Source organism: Pan troglodytes, chromosome 16, assembly GCF_028858775.2.
Source record: "Pan troglodytes isolate AG18354 chromosome 16, NHGRI_mPanTro3-v2.0_pri, whole genome shotgun sequence".
Taxonomy (NCBI): Eukaryota; Metazoa; Chordata; class Mammalia; order Primates; family Hominidae; genus Pan; species Pan troglodytes.
The window spans coordinates 63865040-63886246 of record NC_072414.2 but is presented as its reverse complement, the minus strand read 5'-3'; the positions used below and the strand labels follow the sequence as shown (position 1 = coordinate 63886246).

The 21207-nt window shown below is 35.4% G+C and overlaps 1 protein-coding gene across 30 annotated transcripts in view; it reads left to right on the top strand.

Moving 5' to 3' along the window:
- MYO9A (myosin IXA) overlaps positions 1-21207 on the top strand; it is a 297950-nt gene that overhangs the window by 233842 nt on the left and 42901 nt on the right. For all 30 annotated transcript variants that reach the window (XM_054667756.2, XM_054667748.2, XM_054667767.2 and 27 more), the window contains 5 exons: positions 2708-2850; positions 5885-6108; positions 6606-6722; positions 8209-8400; positions 10597-10644. In XM_054667756.2, the coding sequence (XP_054523731.1) occupies positions 2708-2850; positions 5885-6108; positions 6606-6722; positions 8209-8400; positions 10597-10644 (724 nt within the window). The remainder of the gene's footprint in view (positions 1-2707; positions 2851-5884; positions 6109-6605; positions 6723-8208; positions 8401-10596; positions 10645-21207) is intronic.

The window sequence follows — 21207 nt, the reverse complement described above, 5'->3', positions numbered from 1 at the left end:
TATACAGAATGTTAAGATTTGCCAGCCTTCTTCATTTCCCATACCCTCTAAGCAAATGGTTCTAAGCAAATGGTTCAAAGAGTTTTGGGGACTTCTGTCTAGCCCTTAGGGAAAACCCTGAATATATTACTATCAGGAGCTCTCCCTGCAAAGTCAACCAACCAGATAACCCTGTAAGGAAGACCATACTTTAGCAGGCCCACCAAGGCACACTAGAGCTTCCAAGCAGCCTTTTTTTTTTTTTTCCTACCCTACTTTAAATAATAATCACATACCACTGATCACCATATATTTGAGGAAATACCTTATATTGAAGAAACCAAAATTAACAGATAAAATACAACTTGGAAGAAATAAACTATACAGGGAATAGAACACTTCAAGATAGACAAATGTAACTATCAACAGACCTTTTGCATAACAAATACAATTGTATTCATGAAACCAAATGGTGCATGAAAGAGAAACATTCATAATAAAAAGAGCTTTTGAAGATTAAAAATATGATAAAGGAGCAACTCAAGAATCAAAAGGAAATTTGAGGACATATCTCAGAATGTTGAGCAAAAAATGAAGAAATGGAAGAGATGGGAATATTAGAGGCTCCATTCAGGAGATCCAATGACCCAATGGTAGGAACTTTGGAAAGATAGAACCAAGAAAACGGAGGATAAATTATTGAAAAAGTAATTCAGCCAAATTTTACAGAACCGAAGGACACGATTTTCCAGATTTGAAGACGCCACTGAGTGCCCAACATAGTGGATGAAAATAGACCCATACCAAAAGACATGTTGTTATGAAACAAAAGAGACAAAAGGAATCTGTTACAATGATGAAAGTAGCTTTTCAAATGACAACTGCACAGCAGGCAATGAGGGAAACCACTCCAAATTGGAGCAAGTTAGAAGGCTCTGGGAGAGATTTTTTTCAATAAGATGAAACTGATAAAGTACCTAATACATTTGAATGTATTGAGAGTTGATACAAATGGGGAAACACGTGGAGGTGAATTGTATATAGAAAAGTGAGCAAATGAAAAATCAAACAGTTTTCATGAGCAAATTTTAAAAATCCTCTAGAATAAAGTAGATTATTTAGGGAATTACATCCCTCAACTGTGAATATTATTTACATAATAAAAATAAATACTGAATATCATTAAAAGTAAATACTGAATATTGATCTAACTAAAATTACAGTATAATTCTTTTGGGGGCACATGTTTATGGTTAGGACTGGAATGGTGGAACATGCCTAATCATTATCTGTGGCCATGAGTATGATAGTTACAGAAGCACACTAAATATCAGAAGAATTAGTTAAAGCAATTCAAAAGTGTTGCCTCTAGGGAGCAGAAAATGGGGTGAGCATGGCAGAGAGATACTGTTGTTTTTAATTAGTCTTGTAGAACAATTTCTCTTTTTAATGTATAAATATATGAGTTTAGTAATAAGCTTTTTTTTTTTTTTTTAAAAAAAAAAAGGAAGAAAGAAAGAGCTCATGGGCTTCAAAACCAGATAGACTTGATTTTAACTTCCATCTCCATCAGGCCTGTAAGCCTTAGTTTGCTCATGTGTAAAGTAAGGATAATACTGTTTATCACAGTAGTTGTGAAATTAGGAATATCATATATAAGGCATAGTACCTGTCACCTAGTACATACTCAAAATTTTTTAATTGAATGATTGAACAGACAAATGAACAGATAAATTAATTTACAAATAAACCTCCAACTATGAGGTTAGAATACATAATATATGGTCAGTAACTACATGCCATTGTTATCGCAAGGTACTTCTTTGATGTATATGATGAAAGCGTGTACAAGCACTAAGAAGAGGCAATACAATATAATAGATGTGGTTCTGAATTTTTCACTCACTGTGAAACTTTGGGCAAGTTACCTAATATATAAGTCTCCAGTTTTTCACCTGTAACATATTTATAGTAGTTTGTTAAAAGCAAAGTTGTTACTATCACCTGTTCTTTAAGAAAAAAGAAAAAAGCAAAGTTGATATTGTAATTAAATTTTGTAAGCACTGTGCCTGGAGAAAGATACAAGTTCAAATAAGTGGCTGTTAATAATACTAATAACTCATGAATGTAAATAGTGACATTAAAGCTTTTATTATGTAATGGTGAGTGGAAAGATTTAAAATGCTATGTGCATCATGATAACAGTGATGTAAAACTTGCCATACTTATGGATAAAGACTGGAAGGAAATGACAAAAAAAGGTAAACTAATGTTTTTTAGAGTGGTAGGATTATTCGTGATTTCTTTAAAAAGTATTTTCTTTGTTGTTAAATTGTGTATATACTAAATCCAAGCTGGATGGGGGACAAGAATGAAAATAAACCAGTTTGGGAGTTAGAAAACTTGAGTTAGAATTCTAGCTCCACTGCTTTGTGGCTGTTTCATCTTAGAAAAAATATTGAACTTCTCTGGGTTTTGTTATTTCTGTATTCAAGATGTTTCCTCATCTGAATATAGAAATAACAAAACCCAGAGAAGTTAAATAATTTTTCGCCTTTCAGTTTCAGGTGAAGTTTAAATGCAAAAGTAAAGATAAATACACTTAATTTAAATGTGAAGCTTAAATGAGCTAATATACATAGAAGATTTGTAAAGCTTAAAGTGATATATACAAATATTATCACTGAGATACTCTAATTTCCATTTTTACCTTTATTTCTTTAAACAGACCTCAGAGAGCTAAGATGAGATTCTGGGCCAAAGGGAAACAAGGGGAGAAGAAGACTACCAGAGTGAAACCTACTACCCAGTCAGAGGTTTCGCCACTCTTTGCAGGCACAGATGTGATTCCAGCTCATCAGTTTCCAGATGGTAAAAGTGACCAAAGGGTGGAACTTGTGTTCATAATTTCTGTTCACTCTTTCTGAAAGTTTGCTATTCCTGTAGTATTCATAATGTCAATCCTGTTGGCTGGATGTTCTAATGAGATAGGACCAGCATTGTTAAATCCTTCCTTAACTAAAAAATAAAGTTACATTTTTCCTACAATAGAAGTTCCCAAAAAATGCATCACAAAACAATGAAGCAGCAACCACCTCAAAAATGACTATGTATCATAGGTTAGCCTTAATTTTCTAAACTAAAAAAAGTAGCCATTATTCATTCATTTAACAAATATGTATTACTGGTTATAACTAATAGCAGCTAATATTTGAATGCTTACTACATGCAAGGCACTGTGGTAAGCATGTTATGGTTATTAAGTCAGTTGCTCCTCACAACAGTTTTTTGAGAGTTAGTATGATTATTATTCCCAATTTATGGATGAGAAAACTCAGGCACAGAGAATTTTTTTTATTAGGCCAGGCACGATGGTTCACACCTGTAATCCCAGCGCTTTGGGAGGCTGAGGTGGGCAGATCACATGAGTCCAGGAGTTCAACACCAGCCTGGGCACATAGTGAAACCCCATCTCTACAGAAAATATAAAAATTAGCCAGGCATGGAGGCATGTGCCTGTAGTCCCAGCTACTTGGGAGGCTGAGGTAGGAGAATCGCTTGAGTCTGGGAAGTTGAGGCTGCAGTGAGCTGTGATCACACCACTGCACTTCAGCCTGGGGGAAAGAGAGAGACCCTGTCTCAAATAAATAAATAAAAAAGAAAAGTTATTTATTTATGCACATATAGTAACTGGAAGAGCTAAGAGTTGAATCTAGGCAGTCCTGCTCCAGAGTCCACAGTCTTAACCACTGTGTTGTATATTAAGTACTTGCTATATTTCAGTACCTAGCAGATGCCTGGCACTTTATAATAGCTATTATTTTTCAATTTTAGAGACAAGGTTTCACTATGTTGCTTAGGCCGGAGTCGTGTGATCATAGCTCACTGTAACCTCTAACTTCTGGGCTCAACCTGTCCTCCCACCTCAGCCTCCCAAAGTGCTGGGATTACAGCCATGAGCCACCATGCCCAGTCCCATAGCTCTTATTTTAACTTTCTGGGCGTGCAGCATAACACATTTGAGAAGTACTCAACAGTTAGTTCATCGTTCAGAAAACTGACCTCTCTAAATGGGAAAATTACTTACTCTCCAAGTTATCCTAATGTTAGAAGATTACCACTTCTCAAGCCTTTTTCTCAGGTATGCCTGAGAGTTTTTAGCTACTACGTAAAGATACCAACTTCTTCAACAGGGATATACATCCAAGGTGGATATATGGTAATGTGGGTGAAATACCAGCATTGACTAAAATAGAAAGAGGTCCTCGGAAGAAAGCTTAAGGCAGGATAGAACAGAACCAGTTACAATAAGAAACCAGCATCTTCTCATATCTAGGATAAAATAGAGAAACAAGGAGGAAAGATCATCAAGCTTCCCAGAGGGGTGAATGGGCTTGAGCTCTCTATGCCAGAGGAAAGAATGGTGGAAAGGTAGTTAGACCCCTGTTTTTGTATCTTATGGCTTTGCTTCTATCAGTTGAGAAATGGATGTGAATAAAACCAATAACAAGTTAAATGAATACTACAGGTTTAGGAAACTGGGAATTCCCTACTATTGAGTGGCTAAGGTTATCAGTTTCTTATATCTTGTCTGGTTGACAGTCATCCTTCTAAGTTTTTTATTTCCCACAATTATATTCTTTGCTGCTAATTCTTGAGAAAGACGTATAAACTCTATTTGAAAATTCATATTATAAGCAGACTTTGTTGTGTGTTTGCTTCATAATGACACATGTATAAAACTTAGGATTATAGCTTTTAATTTATATTTGGAAAAAATGTATTAAGGTAGGCCTTGTTTTTAATGCTAATATGGGATTATGGATAATTTCTTTAGTAAACATTTATTTTATTAATAAGAAAGATACTGACTTTGCTAAATAAAATAGATACTTAATATATCTAAGCTGTATAATAGAATTAAAATCAGCTGATATGTGTTTGAATATAATTGTATCCTGTATCTTTATATTCTTTACTCTTGTGTCATAGTTGAAATTGGGTTTCTCTCAATTCCTGCCTGAGGTGGTATTTAGCATGTAGGGGGCTACTTTTTTCCTTTATTATCAAAGTTAGTTTGGATAGAATCAGGATATACCATTGGACAGAGGGTAAAGAGCATACACATTGGGAAGACAAGCATGTGAAATGAGAGGAGGTAAACATTTTCATCGAGCTCCAGATAGGGTTTGGCAAATCTGGTCTAGTTCTTAGTTGTAATGGGCTACATAGAATCTAATTTCTCCGTTGTAAACATTTGTAGAGAAAAACTGTAGAGAAAATAAATTGACAGTTATTTGGGGGATGTTTAAGAAAATCCTAAATGCTGAAGAGACCCAAGCAGAAGTAAGCCAGTTGAGTTACTTGGCTCCCTAACAGGTTGCCAGCAATCACCAAATGTTATCACAGAAGTATTCAGGACTTTAGACTGTAGTAAAGAAATAATAATAATTATCAAACTCCACTGGTTTGTTGGACTTGTATATAGCTACACATATTGTTTCAAACATGTAGCAAAGCTATGACTTTGTTAACAGTAAGCATTTAATATGCTAGTATGGTTTTATATTCTCTTCTTTTCTTTGGGACTGAGATCTTTGGGATCTAACTTGACGTCCTGCAAAGCATTTCTATCCAGGTTTTTAATATCAGACCTCAGCTTCTTGGGAGATATGATATCATTTCCCTTTGAAAAGTGGTAATTTTTAAATACGCTTTCTGTACAAATGTGCTGTCTGGATTTATTGCTTAGCTGCCTAACCTCAAACATTAATGTTACTTTGCTTTTCATATATTTGCATGTTTCCTTCAGTGACTTATTAAAGGAACTTTAAAAAGAAGGATGTGAAGATTATCAATATATTTACTAAATGTGTCCTTTTGGGTCTTCTATCTTGAATTGTAGAATTAGCTGCATATCACCCAACACCTCCTTTGAGCCCAGAACTGCCTGGCAGTTGCCGGAAGGAATTCAAAGAGAACAAAGAACCTTCTCCAAAGGCTAAGCGCAAGCGAAGTGTGAAGATTAGCAACGTGGCTTTGGATTCTATGCATTGGCAAAATGACTCTGTCCAGATCATAGCAAGTGTCAGTGATTTAAAAAGCATGGATGAATTTCTTCTGAAAAAGGTACACTTTATTTGCCACGTCAGGCCCTGGAGCAGCTCTGTGTATGGAATACTTGTGTATATCAGGATATACCCTCTAGATATCAAAATTACATATGCTTCCATGCTTTAGATGATCTGTTCTTTACCAGAAAGGTGTGAATAATAGGATATGCATTAGTTAGACTGGGTAGACAGGATTTAAGGTTGTAGGCTTTAGTAGTGACTTTAATTTTCCTAAAATTGTCAAATTTCATATGGGAAGGTACAGCTTGTTGCACACGGGGGTTTTCTTGTAACAGAACTATGGAATCATACAATGTTAGAAGGTACCTTAGAAATCATAGAGTAGTAATTATAGTTTGACTGTCTAGTCATAACTTTCACCTGAGTCCTATAATAGCCTGTGGCTTGCACTTTGAGGACAGTCATTGTGAAAGCAACAATACATGTCTACTGTTGTATTTACTTCTTTTCAATTAGTTGATTGTGTACTAAAACTCGTTTTGTGGTTCCCAGGTGAATGACCTAGATAATGAAGACAGCAAGAAGGATACACTAGTGGATGTTGTATTTAAAAAAGCCCTGAAGGAATTTCGGCAGAATATCTTCAGCTTTTATTCATCTGCATTGGCGGTGAGTTGGACTATGTTAGGAGATATTTAGTAGTTCAACATATGAAAAATTTGATAGCGCTGTAGAAGATAATACAAAAGCCATGTTTCATAAGAGATTTCTCCAGTGCCTTGTTTTTGTTTTAGGGATAGACAAGGAAAATGAATGGTTTTTGTTTTAGGGATAGACAAGGAAACTGAATGGTTTCAGATTAAAAGCTCCCTTAAATTTCCTTGAGTAGCTTTTTCCCACCTTACAGCTGTTTTTTTCATCTTTTAAGATACTGACTTCAGGTGTCCTGGGTATGATTCTGTTTTTGCCTGTGACTTTTCATAATCCTTTTAGCTCTATTGCTAGGCTATAATGTCTAATTTTCCTTTGTGAGGAATGCATTATATGTTTTCTTTTAATGGAATTAGGGCAGTTAGTTTATGGACACTGATTTCTACATATCGGTTTATATCACTTTGAGATTTACCTTATACTTTCACATGATACTGGTCATGTTTTAGAAAATTTATTTTTGGTGTGTGCAATTAATGCTTTGGTCTATAGAAGCATTAGTGTTTATGAATTATCATATTCTGTAAAAGAATTCATATTTTATTGGCTTTTCATTGTTCAATATATTCTTTAATTCACTGTGAAGAGAAAAATCAGGAAAGCTTTTTAATTTATACTCTACTTGGCTGGGCGCAGTGGCTCAAGCCTGTAATCCCAGCACTTTGGGTGGCTGAGGCGGGTAGGTCATGAGGTCAGGAGTTCAAGACCAGCCTGGACAACATGGTAAAACCCCGTCTCTACTAAAAATACAAAAATTAGCTAGGTATGGTGGTGCACGCTTGTAATCCCAGCTACTGGGGAGGCTGAGGCAGGAGAATGGCTTGAACCCATTCAATAGCTTGAGGTGGAGGTTGCAGTGAGCCGAGATCATGCCACTGCACTCCAGCCTGGGTGACAGAGCAAGACTCCGTCTCAAAAAAAAAAAAAAAAAAAAATTCCAGATCTCATTTAAATAAAAGAAATTCTATTTCAGTTCCTTGCAAATAATATGATGTTACTCTGGGCATGTCACTCTTCTTTGGAAAAATAAATTGGTTACTTAATATATGCTTAGGCAATGATTCAAGTATTCATTCTTTCAATTTTAGAGTAGAACCATCTAAACAAGGTTCATTTCTGGGGAGGAAAGTAATTAAGAGGGATGCAAATAACCTTTATAGCTACATAAAATTAAAAAGTCACACTTAGAAGAGAAATTCTCAAGACTTCCTCAAATTATTACAGTCAGGTTTTTAACTAAAATTTAGCATGTTTTATTCTGCATTCATCCCATACTAGAATGGGAGTTTACAAATACCACATGACCTCATGGGCATGCTCATTAGAAATTGTATCAGGATCCTAATCTTTATTCTAAATACTACCCCATTACAAGTGTAATCTTTCCTCTATATTTAAGGAGTTTCTTTATAAAACCATACATTTGTTTTCTTATTGCTTATAGATGGATGATGGGAAAAGCATACGGTATAAAGACCTCTATGCACTATTTGAACAGATTCTGGAAAAGACAATGAGGCTTGAGCAGCGTGATTCACTGGGTGAATCTCCAGTGAGAGTTTGGGTCAACACTTTTAAAGTGTTTTTAGATGAATATATGAATGAATTCAAGACTTCAGATTGCACAGCCACAAAGGTAAATGTGATATATTTTGATTACTTAAAGGATTTAATTATGAATTCTTTTTAAGAGCGTTTGGGACATCTTGTATTTGAGAAATTTGAGAAAAATTTTATTTTGAGAAAAACATTACAGGGAACATGTCAACTTAGCGCCACTTTAGATCCTCCAAACTTCATTCTGTCTTATAATTTATCAGACCATATTTTCTAAACCGTCTGCAATCAATACTTTGTTCACTGAGTTAAAACATAATGTTCTGCCCTCAAGATTATACTCTTAGCTTTAATAGAGATCGGGGTGGGGCGGTGGCTCATGCCTGTAATCCCAGCACTTTGGGAGGCCTAGATTGGCAGAGAACTTGAAATCAGGAGTTCGAGACCAGCATGGTCAACATGTCAAAAACTTATCTCTACTAAATATACAAAAATTAGCTGGGCATGATGGCAGGCGCCTGTAATTTCAGCTACTCAGGAGGCTGAAGCAGGAGAATCACTTGAACCCAGGAGGCAGAGGTTGTAGTTAGCCAAGGTCACGCCACTGCACTTCACCCTGGGTGGCAAAGTGCGACTCCGTCTTAAAAAAAAAAGAGATAAGTGTCTGAATTTCCTTTTGAAAAATTATAGTTAAAGATGTGATTCATTGTATTACCCAGTGGCCTCTTTATAAAAACCTACAAATTATATTTATTCTTGAATTAGGTTTTAGGAAAATACGTGTTTTGGGAAGTCTGTATAATAATAATAACCTTTTTATTTTGAGTGCCTGTTATGGCCTGAGAATTGTACTCGGTGTTGTGTATTTTATTTAATTCTTGCTTCAGCCTTATTAAATAATTTTTATAAAATCCATATTACAGAAGAGACATCAGGCTTAGACAAAGTTATCAATGTGTTTCTTTTCAGTACCCCAGATGAAATAATTAGATACCTATTCATATCAAGAATACCATCAATATTTTGTATTGATTATGTTCCATTTTATTTTTAGTTATTCTACCTTATATGTATTTAAATTTCCAAAACCTCTTCAATCCCATTTTTGAAGTTTTCAGATATAAATAAGTTCTGGAAAGTTCTTCAGTTCTAGATCTAGGTTAAGGTCTTTATGCTGAAGAAGATTCTTAGTAGGCTTCTACTACCTTTGTTTTTAAGTTTAAAAGGTTGGGTTTAGATTGTTCTGTACTGTGGTTATCAGGAAATGTCATATGGAAAAGAGTTTTTCCGTGTCCCAAATGTTGCCTTTTTGTATATATTTTATATTTAGCTCCATGGTAGTTTTCTACAGCTAAAATATGGGAAGTAAGATCTTTAAAACAATCAGCTTGGCACAGTGGCTCATGCCTGTAATCCCAGCACTTTGGGAGGCTGAGGTGAGCGGATCACAAGGTCGGGAGATCGAGACCAGACTGGCCAACATAGTGAAACCCTGTCTCTACTAAATATACAAAAATTAGCCAGGTGTGCTGGCACACGCCTGTAGTCCCAGCTACTTGGGAGGCTGAGACAGGAGAATTGCTTGAACCTGGGAGGTGGAGGTTGTGGTGAGCCAAGATTGCACCACTGCCCTCCAGCCTGGGCAACAGAGCAAAACTCCGTCTCAAAAAAAAAAAAAAAAAAAAAAAAATACCAGCCAGGCGTGGTGGCTCAAGCCTGCAATCCCAGCACTTTGGGAGGCCGAGGCGGGTGGATCATGAAGTCAGGGGTTTGAGACCAGCCAGTCTCAAAAAATACAAAAATAGCCAGATGTGGTGGTGTGTGCCTATAATACCAGCTACTCAGGAGGCCGAGGCAGGAGAATTCACTTGAACCTGGGAAGCAGAGGTTGCAGTGAGCCTAGACTGCACCAATTGCACTCCAACCTGGGCGACAGAGCAAGACTCCGTCTCAAAAAAAAAAAAATCAATTAATGATTAAAATAAAACAATCATTTAAATTAATATGGCGGTGGCTTCTGGGCAGAACTGAGGTTTAAAAAAGAATAATCTCTAAAGTATCCTTCCGTTCTGTTGCTGTCATTGGCAATTATGTTTTATCAGATTTTAAATTTTTTCTCACATTTGCTTATTAGCACTGCACAGTTCCTCTTGGAGAATAAAGAAATGACTATTGTGTTACCTGTTGAGCAAGTATCTTAACATTTGCAATGAAGTAAGAAAGTATGTTAGTCTTTGTTATCACAATTTCCATATATCTCCTGTCCCCCTGTCAGGTGCCAAAAACAGAAAGAAAGAAAAGAAGGAAAAAGGAAACTGATTTGGTAAGTTATAATCTGTTTTTTAAATTAAAAAAGTAATTTTCAGATCAGTTGTCTGAGGTATATCATACAATATATATGTGGATATATTTATGAAATAAGTTTATCAGGTACCTAGGCAATAATCATATTTATATCTTTACAAAAATTTAGAATGATTAGACGTGACTGGACTTGTTATCAATGATAGCTTCCTAAAATGGCAGAAAACTGAAATTGTTTACTCATGAAAGAAAAAATATTATTTCTTTTCAGAACTAGGGGTGGGGAAGGAGCTCTTCAGGAGTTTTCTCTCCCTTCTAAAGAAAACAGGGGTTATTTAGGATTTTACAATTATAAATACTTTCAATTCAAAAGACATTTCTGAAGGCATTTGAACAAATTTTATCATTGTTCATGTTTATATACAATCACACAATATATACAATCACACTTTTTCATGCTGACATGCTGACATGTATGAGGTTCTTTATTGAAGAGGACTTTGTTAAAGCAAAAGACTGCAAACAACCTAAATATATAGGGAAATGATTAAATAAATTAGACACATCTATATGATATATATCCAATATATGATGTTATCATATATACATCATATACACAACATCATTTATAATATCTATCATATATATAATACAATAGATAGAAACATAGATACAAAATATATATCACATATATATTATGTGGTTTATGATAATTTGTGCAATTACAAGGATGAATTAAGTCCTTAAGGTGTGCATAATCTACAAGTGGAGGCATTAAAAAGTTTTCAAATTATTACTGTCAGGTATGATAAATATTATAGTAGGAATAATACAAAGTGCTGTTGGATACAGAAAGGGGAAATGAAGTAATGGTTTACAGAAGAGAAAAATACTTTTGCTAATTCTTGACAAGTGAGTAGTGGTTTAGACAGTCAATATCTAGCCATTGGGAAAAACAGTATGTACAAATGTGTGTGAATGAAGAAGCTGCTATGTTGAGCCAGTTGCTTTGATTGGCTTAAGTGTTGCATGTTCATATGAAGGCGTTTGGGAGGAGTCTGATCAAGACTCTACCTTCAAAATATTTTGAATACCTTACCATTTCACATCACCTCCACTGCTATCAACAACAGTCCAATGAACTATGAGTCTCATACTGGTCTACCTTCTTATACTCTTCTCCCGTTATAGTTCTCTACGTAATAGCCATAGTTACTTTTTAAACATAAGAATCAAATCATATCCTTTCTCTACTCAGAACTGTTTAGTGATTTCCAGTGTTTGTCAGAATGAAACCCAAAGTTCTTACCATGCCTACAAGGCTTGACATGATCTTGAGCGTGACTGCCTCTCTAAGCTTCATTTCCTCCTACTCTCTCCCCCTGGTTCCTTCTGTTTAAGCTACATTTGCTGCCATCACTTCCCACTTCCCCTCCTCCTCCTATCGTCTTTACTTTCCTCTGGAAACTTTAAACTTTAGGGCCTACAAAACCTGGATTCAACCCTGCCAAAAATTGCAAATTCTAATTGTAGAATATTTATCATCTGCCTTACTAATATTCAGGATTATAAATCATCCCCTCTTGCTTGTAAACAAAATTCCCAAATCTTTTTACATCCTTACTTGTAGCTTTTCCACTATCTGTGTTAGAAGTGCGATCTGACTGTTTTATAGATTATTTGCCTATTGCGAAGTTTCTGCCTTTTCACAAGTACAGAATTTTGAAAGTAGTATACCTAACTCCTTAGCCTGGTTTGCTTTGGTTTTCCAAGAGGATTTTCTCATTGAGAAACACTGGGCAGCTTAAGCTCTGAGTCTCAATGTCCTCATCTGTAAAGCAGGAATAATGCCACCCACCACTGAGATTTTTGTGAAAATAAATGAGATTGTATACAAAGGAAAGGGTAGGGAAGACAGAGAACCTCTTACTAACAGATATGTTTAGGCACTTTATACACTTTAAGCCTTAAAAGATTAGTTATTCATATCAATAAGGGAAAGAACAACACTTCAAAATAAAAATGTACAAGCATATGAATACATTTATTCAACAACTATTTTATTATAATTCAGGAACTGTAATAAGTGCAATTCATAGAAATGTCTAGAAATACACAAATAAATGTTTATTAGCAGTCAAATTAAAGTGAAGTAACAGTGATTTTCTACTTTTTCCATCAATGAACAAAGCTGAAAATAAATTAGTTACCTAGAGTTTGGAAACATAAGACAGATTTTTCAATAATACAAATAGGAGTGTAATTTGCATAATCTTCTTGGAGAATGTACTTTAGCAATGATGTATTAAAAACCTTACAAACGTTAAAGGAAAAAAAAAACTGACCCAGCAATAACATATCTAAGAATTTGTTTAGTAGGCATATCAATCACACTTTTTCACAGTAACATGCTGACATGCACGAGGTTCTTTATTGAAGAAGAGTTTGTAATGGCAAAAGACTGAAAACAACCTAAATAGATTGGGAAATGATTAAATAAATTAGATACATCTGTATAATAGGATGTAGCATAACATTAAAGGAAAAGGGGACATTCACCAAGATGTTTTGTTAAGTAAAAAGTACAAGGGCTGGCTAGGCGCGGTGGTTCACACTTGTAATCCCAGCACTTTGGGAGGCTGAGGCAGGTGTGGATCACCTGAGGTCAGGAGTTCGAGACCAGCCTGGCCAACATGGCGAAACCCCATCTCTACTAAAAATACAAAAAAAAAATTAGCCAGGTGTGGTGATGGGCACCTGTAATCCCAGCTGCTCGGGAGGCTGAGGCAGGAGAATCGCTTGAACCTGGGAGGTGGAGATTGCAGTGAGCCGAGATCGTGCCACTGCACTCCAGCCTGGGCGACAGAGCGAGACTCTGTCTCAAAAAAAGAAAAAAAAAAGTACAAGGGCTAAACACTGTACAGAAAGCTACTATTTGTGCAAAAAAAGAAAAAAAGTACAAGGGCTATAAACACTGTATAGAAAGCTACTATTTGCATATGTTTTTAAAAATTTTAATATCTGTACTCACACACAGACATATACACACATATAAAATATCTGGGAGTATACTGATAGCAGTGATTATTTCTATAAAGAGGAACTAGACAGCTGGGGTACAGAGACAGGAAAAAGACTTATTTTGCTTTGTGTACCTTTTGATCAGGGGTTTATATTATATCCATTCAGAATAAAGTAATTTTTAAATTGACATATATTTTACATATTTTGGGGGTACATGTGAGTATTCGTTACATGAATAAAATGCGTAATGATCAAGTCAGGGTATTTGGGGAATGTATCACCTTGAGTATCATTTCTGTGTGTTGGGAACATAGCAAGTCCTCTCTTCTACCTACAGAATAAAGTAATTTTTAATGAAAATTTTAATGAAAACAACTTTAATATTAGAGTTTAGTAGAGGAAAATAACGTTTGTGTGATTTATAATTAGAAGGATATCTGTGAGAGAAGATGTTATTATCTGGGAATATTTGAGATACCATAGAGTAAGGCCATATTATGAAACTAGGATGGATGAACCATGAGTTGAAGTATTTTTTTCCTTCCTCCCTTGATTTTTTTTAAGTTAGTTGATTATTTACTTAATTTCTTAAGAAAAAAAATGACTGCCAATCTTTTTGTGCCATTATGGTTTGATACAGGCAATGGTGTCAATCAGGATTAATGGCATTCTTGGTCTAGTTCTGTTTTATCATCATAAATTTTGAACTAAGTTTTTTCAGTTGAGAAAGTCACATAAACATAATTTGAAATTATATACATTATAAAGTAGACCTCTTTCCCAGCCCTTCTTCCCAGAGATACTGTTACCAGTTTTTTGGTGTTATTCCAGAAATACAGTGTCCATATAAAATCATTTATATATAAATGATTATATATATTTTATACACATATATATTACACATACATTCCTCCTCTGTTTTCAGGATATTCCGAGTGGAATTATGTTGTTACTTTGTTTATAGTAGATTTATTTACTACTAATTTTAATTCCTTTAAATTCTTTATGCTACTGGAGTTTTTTGTCCTTCTTAGATAAATTATTTACATAATTATTATCTTTTTTTTTTTACTTTCTTCTTTCTTTCTTTCTTCTTTTTTTTTTTTTTCTTTTTGAGACAGGGTCTCACTCTGTTACCTAAGCTGGAGTGCAGTGGCATGATCACGGCTCACTGCAGCCTCACAACCTCGCCAGGCTCAAGTGCCCTCCCACCTCAGCATCCCAAGTAGTGCACCACCATGCCTAGCCAACTTTTTTGTATTTTTTGTAGAGATGGGGTTTCACCATGGGGCCCAGGCTGGTCTCAAACTCCTGGGCTCAAGCAATTCACCTACCTCAACCTCCCAAAGTACTGGGTGGTGTGAGCCACCATACCTGTCCATTCATACCTTTTTTCCAGTACATTTTCTTTCTTTCTTTTTTTGAGAGTAGGTCTCGCTCTGTTGCCCAGCCTGAAGTGCAGTGGCGTAATGACATCTCACTGCGGCCTTGACCTCTTGGGCTCGAGCAGTCCTCTCATCTTAGCCTCCTGAGTGGCTGGGACCACACGCACACCTATCATGCCTAGCTAAATATTTTTTCATTTTTTGTAGAGATGGGGTCTTAGCATGTTGCCCAGTCTGGTCTCAAACTCCTGGGCTCATGATTCTCCTGCCCCAGCCTCCCAGAGTGCTGGGATTACAGGCATGAGCCACCACACCTGGCCTAGTATGTTTATTATTTCATTTTTTCCTACAAAAATATTTAATCATTCTTGAATTTATTTTAGTCTCAAGATCGAGTTATGGACCAAGGCACCAAGGGATGATGCTTTTTTTCTTTAATAGTATTTCAGTTGTCTGCCCACTGTTGAATGATATATTTCTTTTTCACTGGTTTGAAATACCATTTTTATAGTACAGTTGGCCCAGCACATCCATGGGTTCAACCAACTATGAATCCAAAATATTTAGAAAAAGAAATTCCACAAAGTTCCAAAAAGCAAACTTGAATTTGCTGTCCATTGAGTGAATCCACACAAATGAAGTGATGTATAGGCATTGTATTAGGCATTGTAAGTAATCTAGATATAAAGTATATGGAAGGATATGCAGATATGTCTAAATGATATGCAAATACTGTGCCATTTTATATAAGGGACTTCAGCATCTGCAGTTTGGTATCTGCAGGGGGTTGCTGGAACTAATTCCCCACAGCTACTGAGAGACAACTGTATACTCAAATCTTAATGTATTTGGATTTAAATTTTTAGTCTCTCTTTTTATTCATTGATGTGTTTATTCTTGTATCAGTACCAAATCTCTTAAATTACTTTTTATTTTATCAAATATATATGTACATGTATACCCCTATATACACATGACTCTAAAAAGTCTTAAAGGCTATTGTTGCATATTTTCCAGCTTAAATAGAAACAATTACTATTCCCTAAATATATCATTTTTTTTTTTTTGTCTTTGCTCAGTTCTTTGTATTCATCTCAAGCATTCCCTCTATGACACCTTTTTTCCTATGGAACCATTTAATTACTCCTTTCTTTGTGCTTCCACTATACTTTGGAACTTTTACCACTTTTTTTTTTTTTTAACCACTCTTACCATGAAAGTAATACAGACTTTCAAAATCACTGCTTCAGGTCTCAATTTCTTGATTCCCATCTTAGCTTGCAGGACAGAAAAAAGGACAAGAGAGCCCATAATGTTAGGCATGGCTTGGAAGTGTCACTCATCACATATGTTCACATTTCATTATTCAGAGCTACTTATGCAGCCATTTATAGATGCAAGAGAAGCTGAGAAGTAAAGTTTAGATAGATTGTCACATGCCCAGATAGGGCTTGGGAAATCTGTATTTAAGGAAGAAACAAAGAATGGATATTAGTAGGCAGTTAGCATTCTTTTCCACAACAAGTTCATGCCAGTTCCTGACACATAGTAAGCATCTATAAATGTTTAATTGAATGAGTAAATGTTGAGTGACTTGAAAGACTTTCATGGTCCCTGCTACACTACTGTCCAGCCTTATTTTTCATTACTTTCTACCGACTTGTTCTAGCAGCTGTAATTGTCTCACTGTCCTGGATCAGTTCTTTTTGTTTCATTTTGGTTTTGCCTTCCTTCCATTCCCTCCTCTCCCCTTCTTTTTGTTTGACATAATATAATTGCAGTGTTATAGAAAAGTTGCAAGAGAAGTACAAATAAACCGTATCCCTTAACCCAGATTTATTTAGATTCCACCATTCGTCCCAGTATTGTTCCTTTTTAACAAGATATTTGTTACACTTAATTGTTATGCCTTTTAAATCTCTTTTAATCAAGAACGGTTCCTTAGCCTTCTTAGTTTCCGTGACATTGGCATTGTTGAAGAACATAGGTCAGTTTTTTTATAGCATGTTTTTCCATTTGAGTTTGTCTTATATTTCCTCATGATTAGATTCAGATTACACATTTTTGGCATGAAACATCACAGAAGAAATGCTGTGATTTTTCATTGTGTGATATCAGGAGATATATGATATCTATTTGTCCTATTGTGGTTGATATCTGCAAGGTTGTTTCAAAAAACTCAGCCAAGATACTATTTTCCCTTGTAATTATTATCTTGTGGGGATATACTTCAGACCATGTAAATAAGTGTCCTCTTATTCCTCAAACTCTTGCTAGTTTTGTTATTACTTGATGATTCTTGACTGAATCAGTTGCTGTGATGGTTGCTAAATAGTGATTTTTAAAAATTCCATCAGTCATTCTACATTTATTAGTTGAATTTTTGCTCTAAAGACAAGCATTCCCTTTTTATTTATTTAGCTCAAAGGAAGTGCCACTGGACAAATTTGTGATAATTAGAGCATCAAACTAAATGAGAGTAGAACTATTGAATAAAAGAAGAATTCCTTAGCCTGCACTGATATAATTTATTTTTACAGTGTTTTTTCTAATAGATATATTTTTACCATTCAAACTTTTTTTTAAAGTATATATACTGAGAAGTCTAACTCCAACCCCCTTTGTCTTCTAGTGGTAAATTTTTGTTGTAACTTTCTAGTGTTTCTTTCTCCAGTATAAACTTATTTGCTATCCTTTCTCACATAAAATGTAGCATGTTATATAATAACAGCATAGTACTCTTTTGTGCTTTGCTTTTATCATTGAACAATATATTCAGAAGACCCTTCTCTATCTATGGTAGGCAGAATTCTAAAGATGTTCCCTCCAAGGTTCTTGTCACCTGGTTATTCATTCACACATAATCTGGGTACTGCTGTGAAGGGACTTCACAGATGGAATTAAGATTGCTAATCAACTCACTTTAACATAACAGTTTATTTTGGATTATGCAGATGAGCCCAGTGTAACCACATAGGCCCTTAAAAGCTGAAGAGGAAGACAGAAGAGTCAGTCAGAGAGATGAGGTAGAAGATGATGCAGGAGACATAGGTAGTAGAAGACAGAGAAATACAAGCATGAGAAGGACTCAATCCTCTTTTGATGTCTCTGAAGATGGAGAAAGGAGGGTGTTGAGCAAGGGAATGTGACTGGCCTCTAGAGGCTGAGAACAACTACGAGCTAATAGTCAGCAAGGAAATAGGACCTCAGTCCAACAACCACATGGAACTGAATTCTGCCAACAACCTGAATGAGATTGGAAGCAGATTGTTCCACAGAGCATCCAGAAGGGCACACGCCCTTGTCGATATCTGATTTTAGCCTGGTGAGACTAAAAGTCTCTGACTCTGAGAAGTGTCAGACTTCTAGCTTACTGAACTGTGAGATAACAAATGATAGGTGTTGTTTTAAGCCACTGAATTTATGGTAATTTGTGGCAGCAGCAATAGAAAACTAATACAGTAGCTATACACAGAAATCTATTTCACAACTGGCTACCATTCCTTACCGGACTATTAGGCTGCTTCTAGTCTTCTGCTATTACAAAGAGTGAACAATGAATAACCGTGTGTGTGTGTGTGTGTGTGTGTGTGTGTGTGTGTGTGTGTGTGTGTGTGATGGATTCCCAGAATTGAAATTAGTGGGTCATAGGGTGAATGCATTTGTTATTTTGATAAATATTGCTTCATTTCTCTGTAATAGAGGTAGTCTCATTTTGTAGTTTGTATCTCTACACAGTTTTTATTTGCTTTTCTCATACTGTCAGTGAGATTGAGTATCTTTTCTTATACTCAAGTACCATTTGCTTTTTTTTTTTTTTTAACTGCAGTCTGTATGTTTTTGTTCATTACTCATTTTTCTTTTGGCTTTGGTCTTTTCCTTCTCAATTTGTAGCAACTCTGTACATTAGAGAGATTACCCTTTGTCTGTGATATAAGTTGAAAGTATGTTTTCCTGGTTTGTCAGTTGTCTTTTCACTTGGCTTATTATATTTTTTGTCATGTGGAAGATTTTTAAGAAATTAAACTTGTGAATCTTCTTTTTTCATAGCTTCTGAATTTTGAGTCATAGTTAAGACTTTCCTCACTTCAGGGTTATAAAGGAATTCTCAGTGTTTTCTTCCAATAATTTAGTGGTCACATTTTTTACATTTAAATCGCGATCTTTATGGAATTGTCCTGGTGTGCAGTGTGGGATATGAGTCTAATTTTGCCTCTTATTAATGGCTACCAACATCATTTATTTTAAAGTCCGTCTTTACTCATCAACTTTGAGATGTCACCCTTTTTACATTCTAAATTTCCCATTATGCTTGTTTTGTGTGTGTGTGTGTGTGTGTGTGTGTGTGTTTTGTTTTTTGTTTTTTTGATACAGAGTCTCACTCTGTTGCCAAGGCTGGAGTGCAGTAGTGCAATCTCGGCTCACCACAGCTTCCGCCTCCCGAGTTCAAGTTATTCTCCTGCCTCAGCCTCCTGAGTAGCTGGGACCACAGGTGTGCGCCACCACGCCTGGCTAATTTTTGTATTTTTAGTAGAGATGGGGTTTCACCATGTTGGTCAGGCTGATCTCAAACTCCTGACTTTGTGATCCACCCGCCTCGGCGTCCCAAAGTTCTGGGATTACAGGCGTGAGCCACTGCGCCCGGCCTGCTTTGATCTTTTTTATCCTGTTTCATTAGTTGATCTAAATAGTCGTGAGCCATTCCAACTATTTGATTGTCTAGTTTGAGCAGAAAAAAGATCTATTAGTACTTCTATTTCTATTACCTTATATTTATAAATTAATGTAGAGAGAACTGACATCTTTATTATTTTGAATCTTTTCTTCTGATTAAGTCTATTTTTGTGTCCTTCAAGAGGGTTTTAAAGTGTTTCATATACAGGTTTAAAAAAAAAAACTTCGTGTTACATACATACATTTATTTATTTAAGAGATGGGGTCTGTTGCCCAGACCAACCTCAAACTCCTGAGCTCAAGTGATCCTCCCACCTTACCCTCCCTAGTAGCTCAGACTACAGGCACACACCACCATGCCCAGTCATGTTACACTTACTATTGAGTGTTTTATCTCAGCACGGATAATCACTATAGTTAACAGTGTAACATATATCCTTTTGTACTAGATCATTTATAAACATATATAGTCTGTATAAACTCGAGTCTATGTCTAGTTTATATATGATCCAGTGTTTCAAAGTGTGGTCTACAGGGGTTTCTGGTAGACTTTTAGGGGTTTTATGATATTACAACTCTCTTTGTAATAATAAAACATCATTTTCCTTTTTCATTGAGTTGACACAAAAGCAAACATGGGTAAAACTGCCATCAACATGAATCAAGGCAGTGCCTGCAAACTTTGTTAATGGGCATTATAATTTTTACAGTCACACACTCATAGTTTAAGAAAAATAGAGAAGCTTTACTGAAGAAGGTGAAATAATAAAAACGTTAATTATATTAAGTTTTGATTCTCGAATTCACATCTCTTTAATATTCTGTGTAATGAAATGGGAAAGATGCAAAACCATGATATGATGGTTGTCTCAAGAAATTACTTGTACAATTAGATTGCAGGCTGATCTAGCATTTTTAAAAACTGAGATAAAATTCATATAACAAAATTTAACTATTTAGCCATTTTAACTATGTAAAGTGTACAATTTAGTGGGTTTTAGTATATTCACTATGTTAAGCAATCATTACCACTATATAATTTGAGAACATTATCCCAAAAAGAAACTGTACTTTCTGAGCACTCACTCAATCCCTCTTCTCTCTTCCTCTGAGCCCCTCACAACCACCAGTCTACTTTGTCTGTATGGATTTGCCTATTCTGAACTTTTCATATTGACTTAAATAATCATATATATGGCCTTTTGTGTCTGCCTTCTCTCACTTAGCATAATGTTTTCAAGGTTCATTCGTGTTGTAGCATGTGTCAGTACATCATTCCTTTGTAAAGCCAAATATTCTGTTGTATGGATATATAACATTTCATATATCTGTTTATTAATTGAAGGACATTTCAGTTGTTTCTACTTTTTGTTTGAATAATGCTGCTATGAAAATTCATGAACAAGTTTTTGTGGCAGCATGTTTCTAGCCACTTTTTTCATAGAACATTATTTTTACTTAAACTATTCATTCAGATTTTGGCATATGCAGTTATCCTG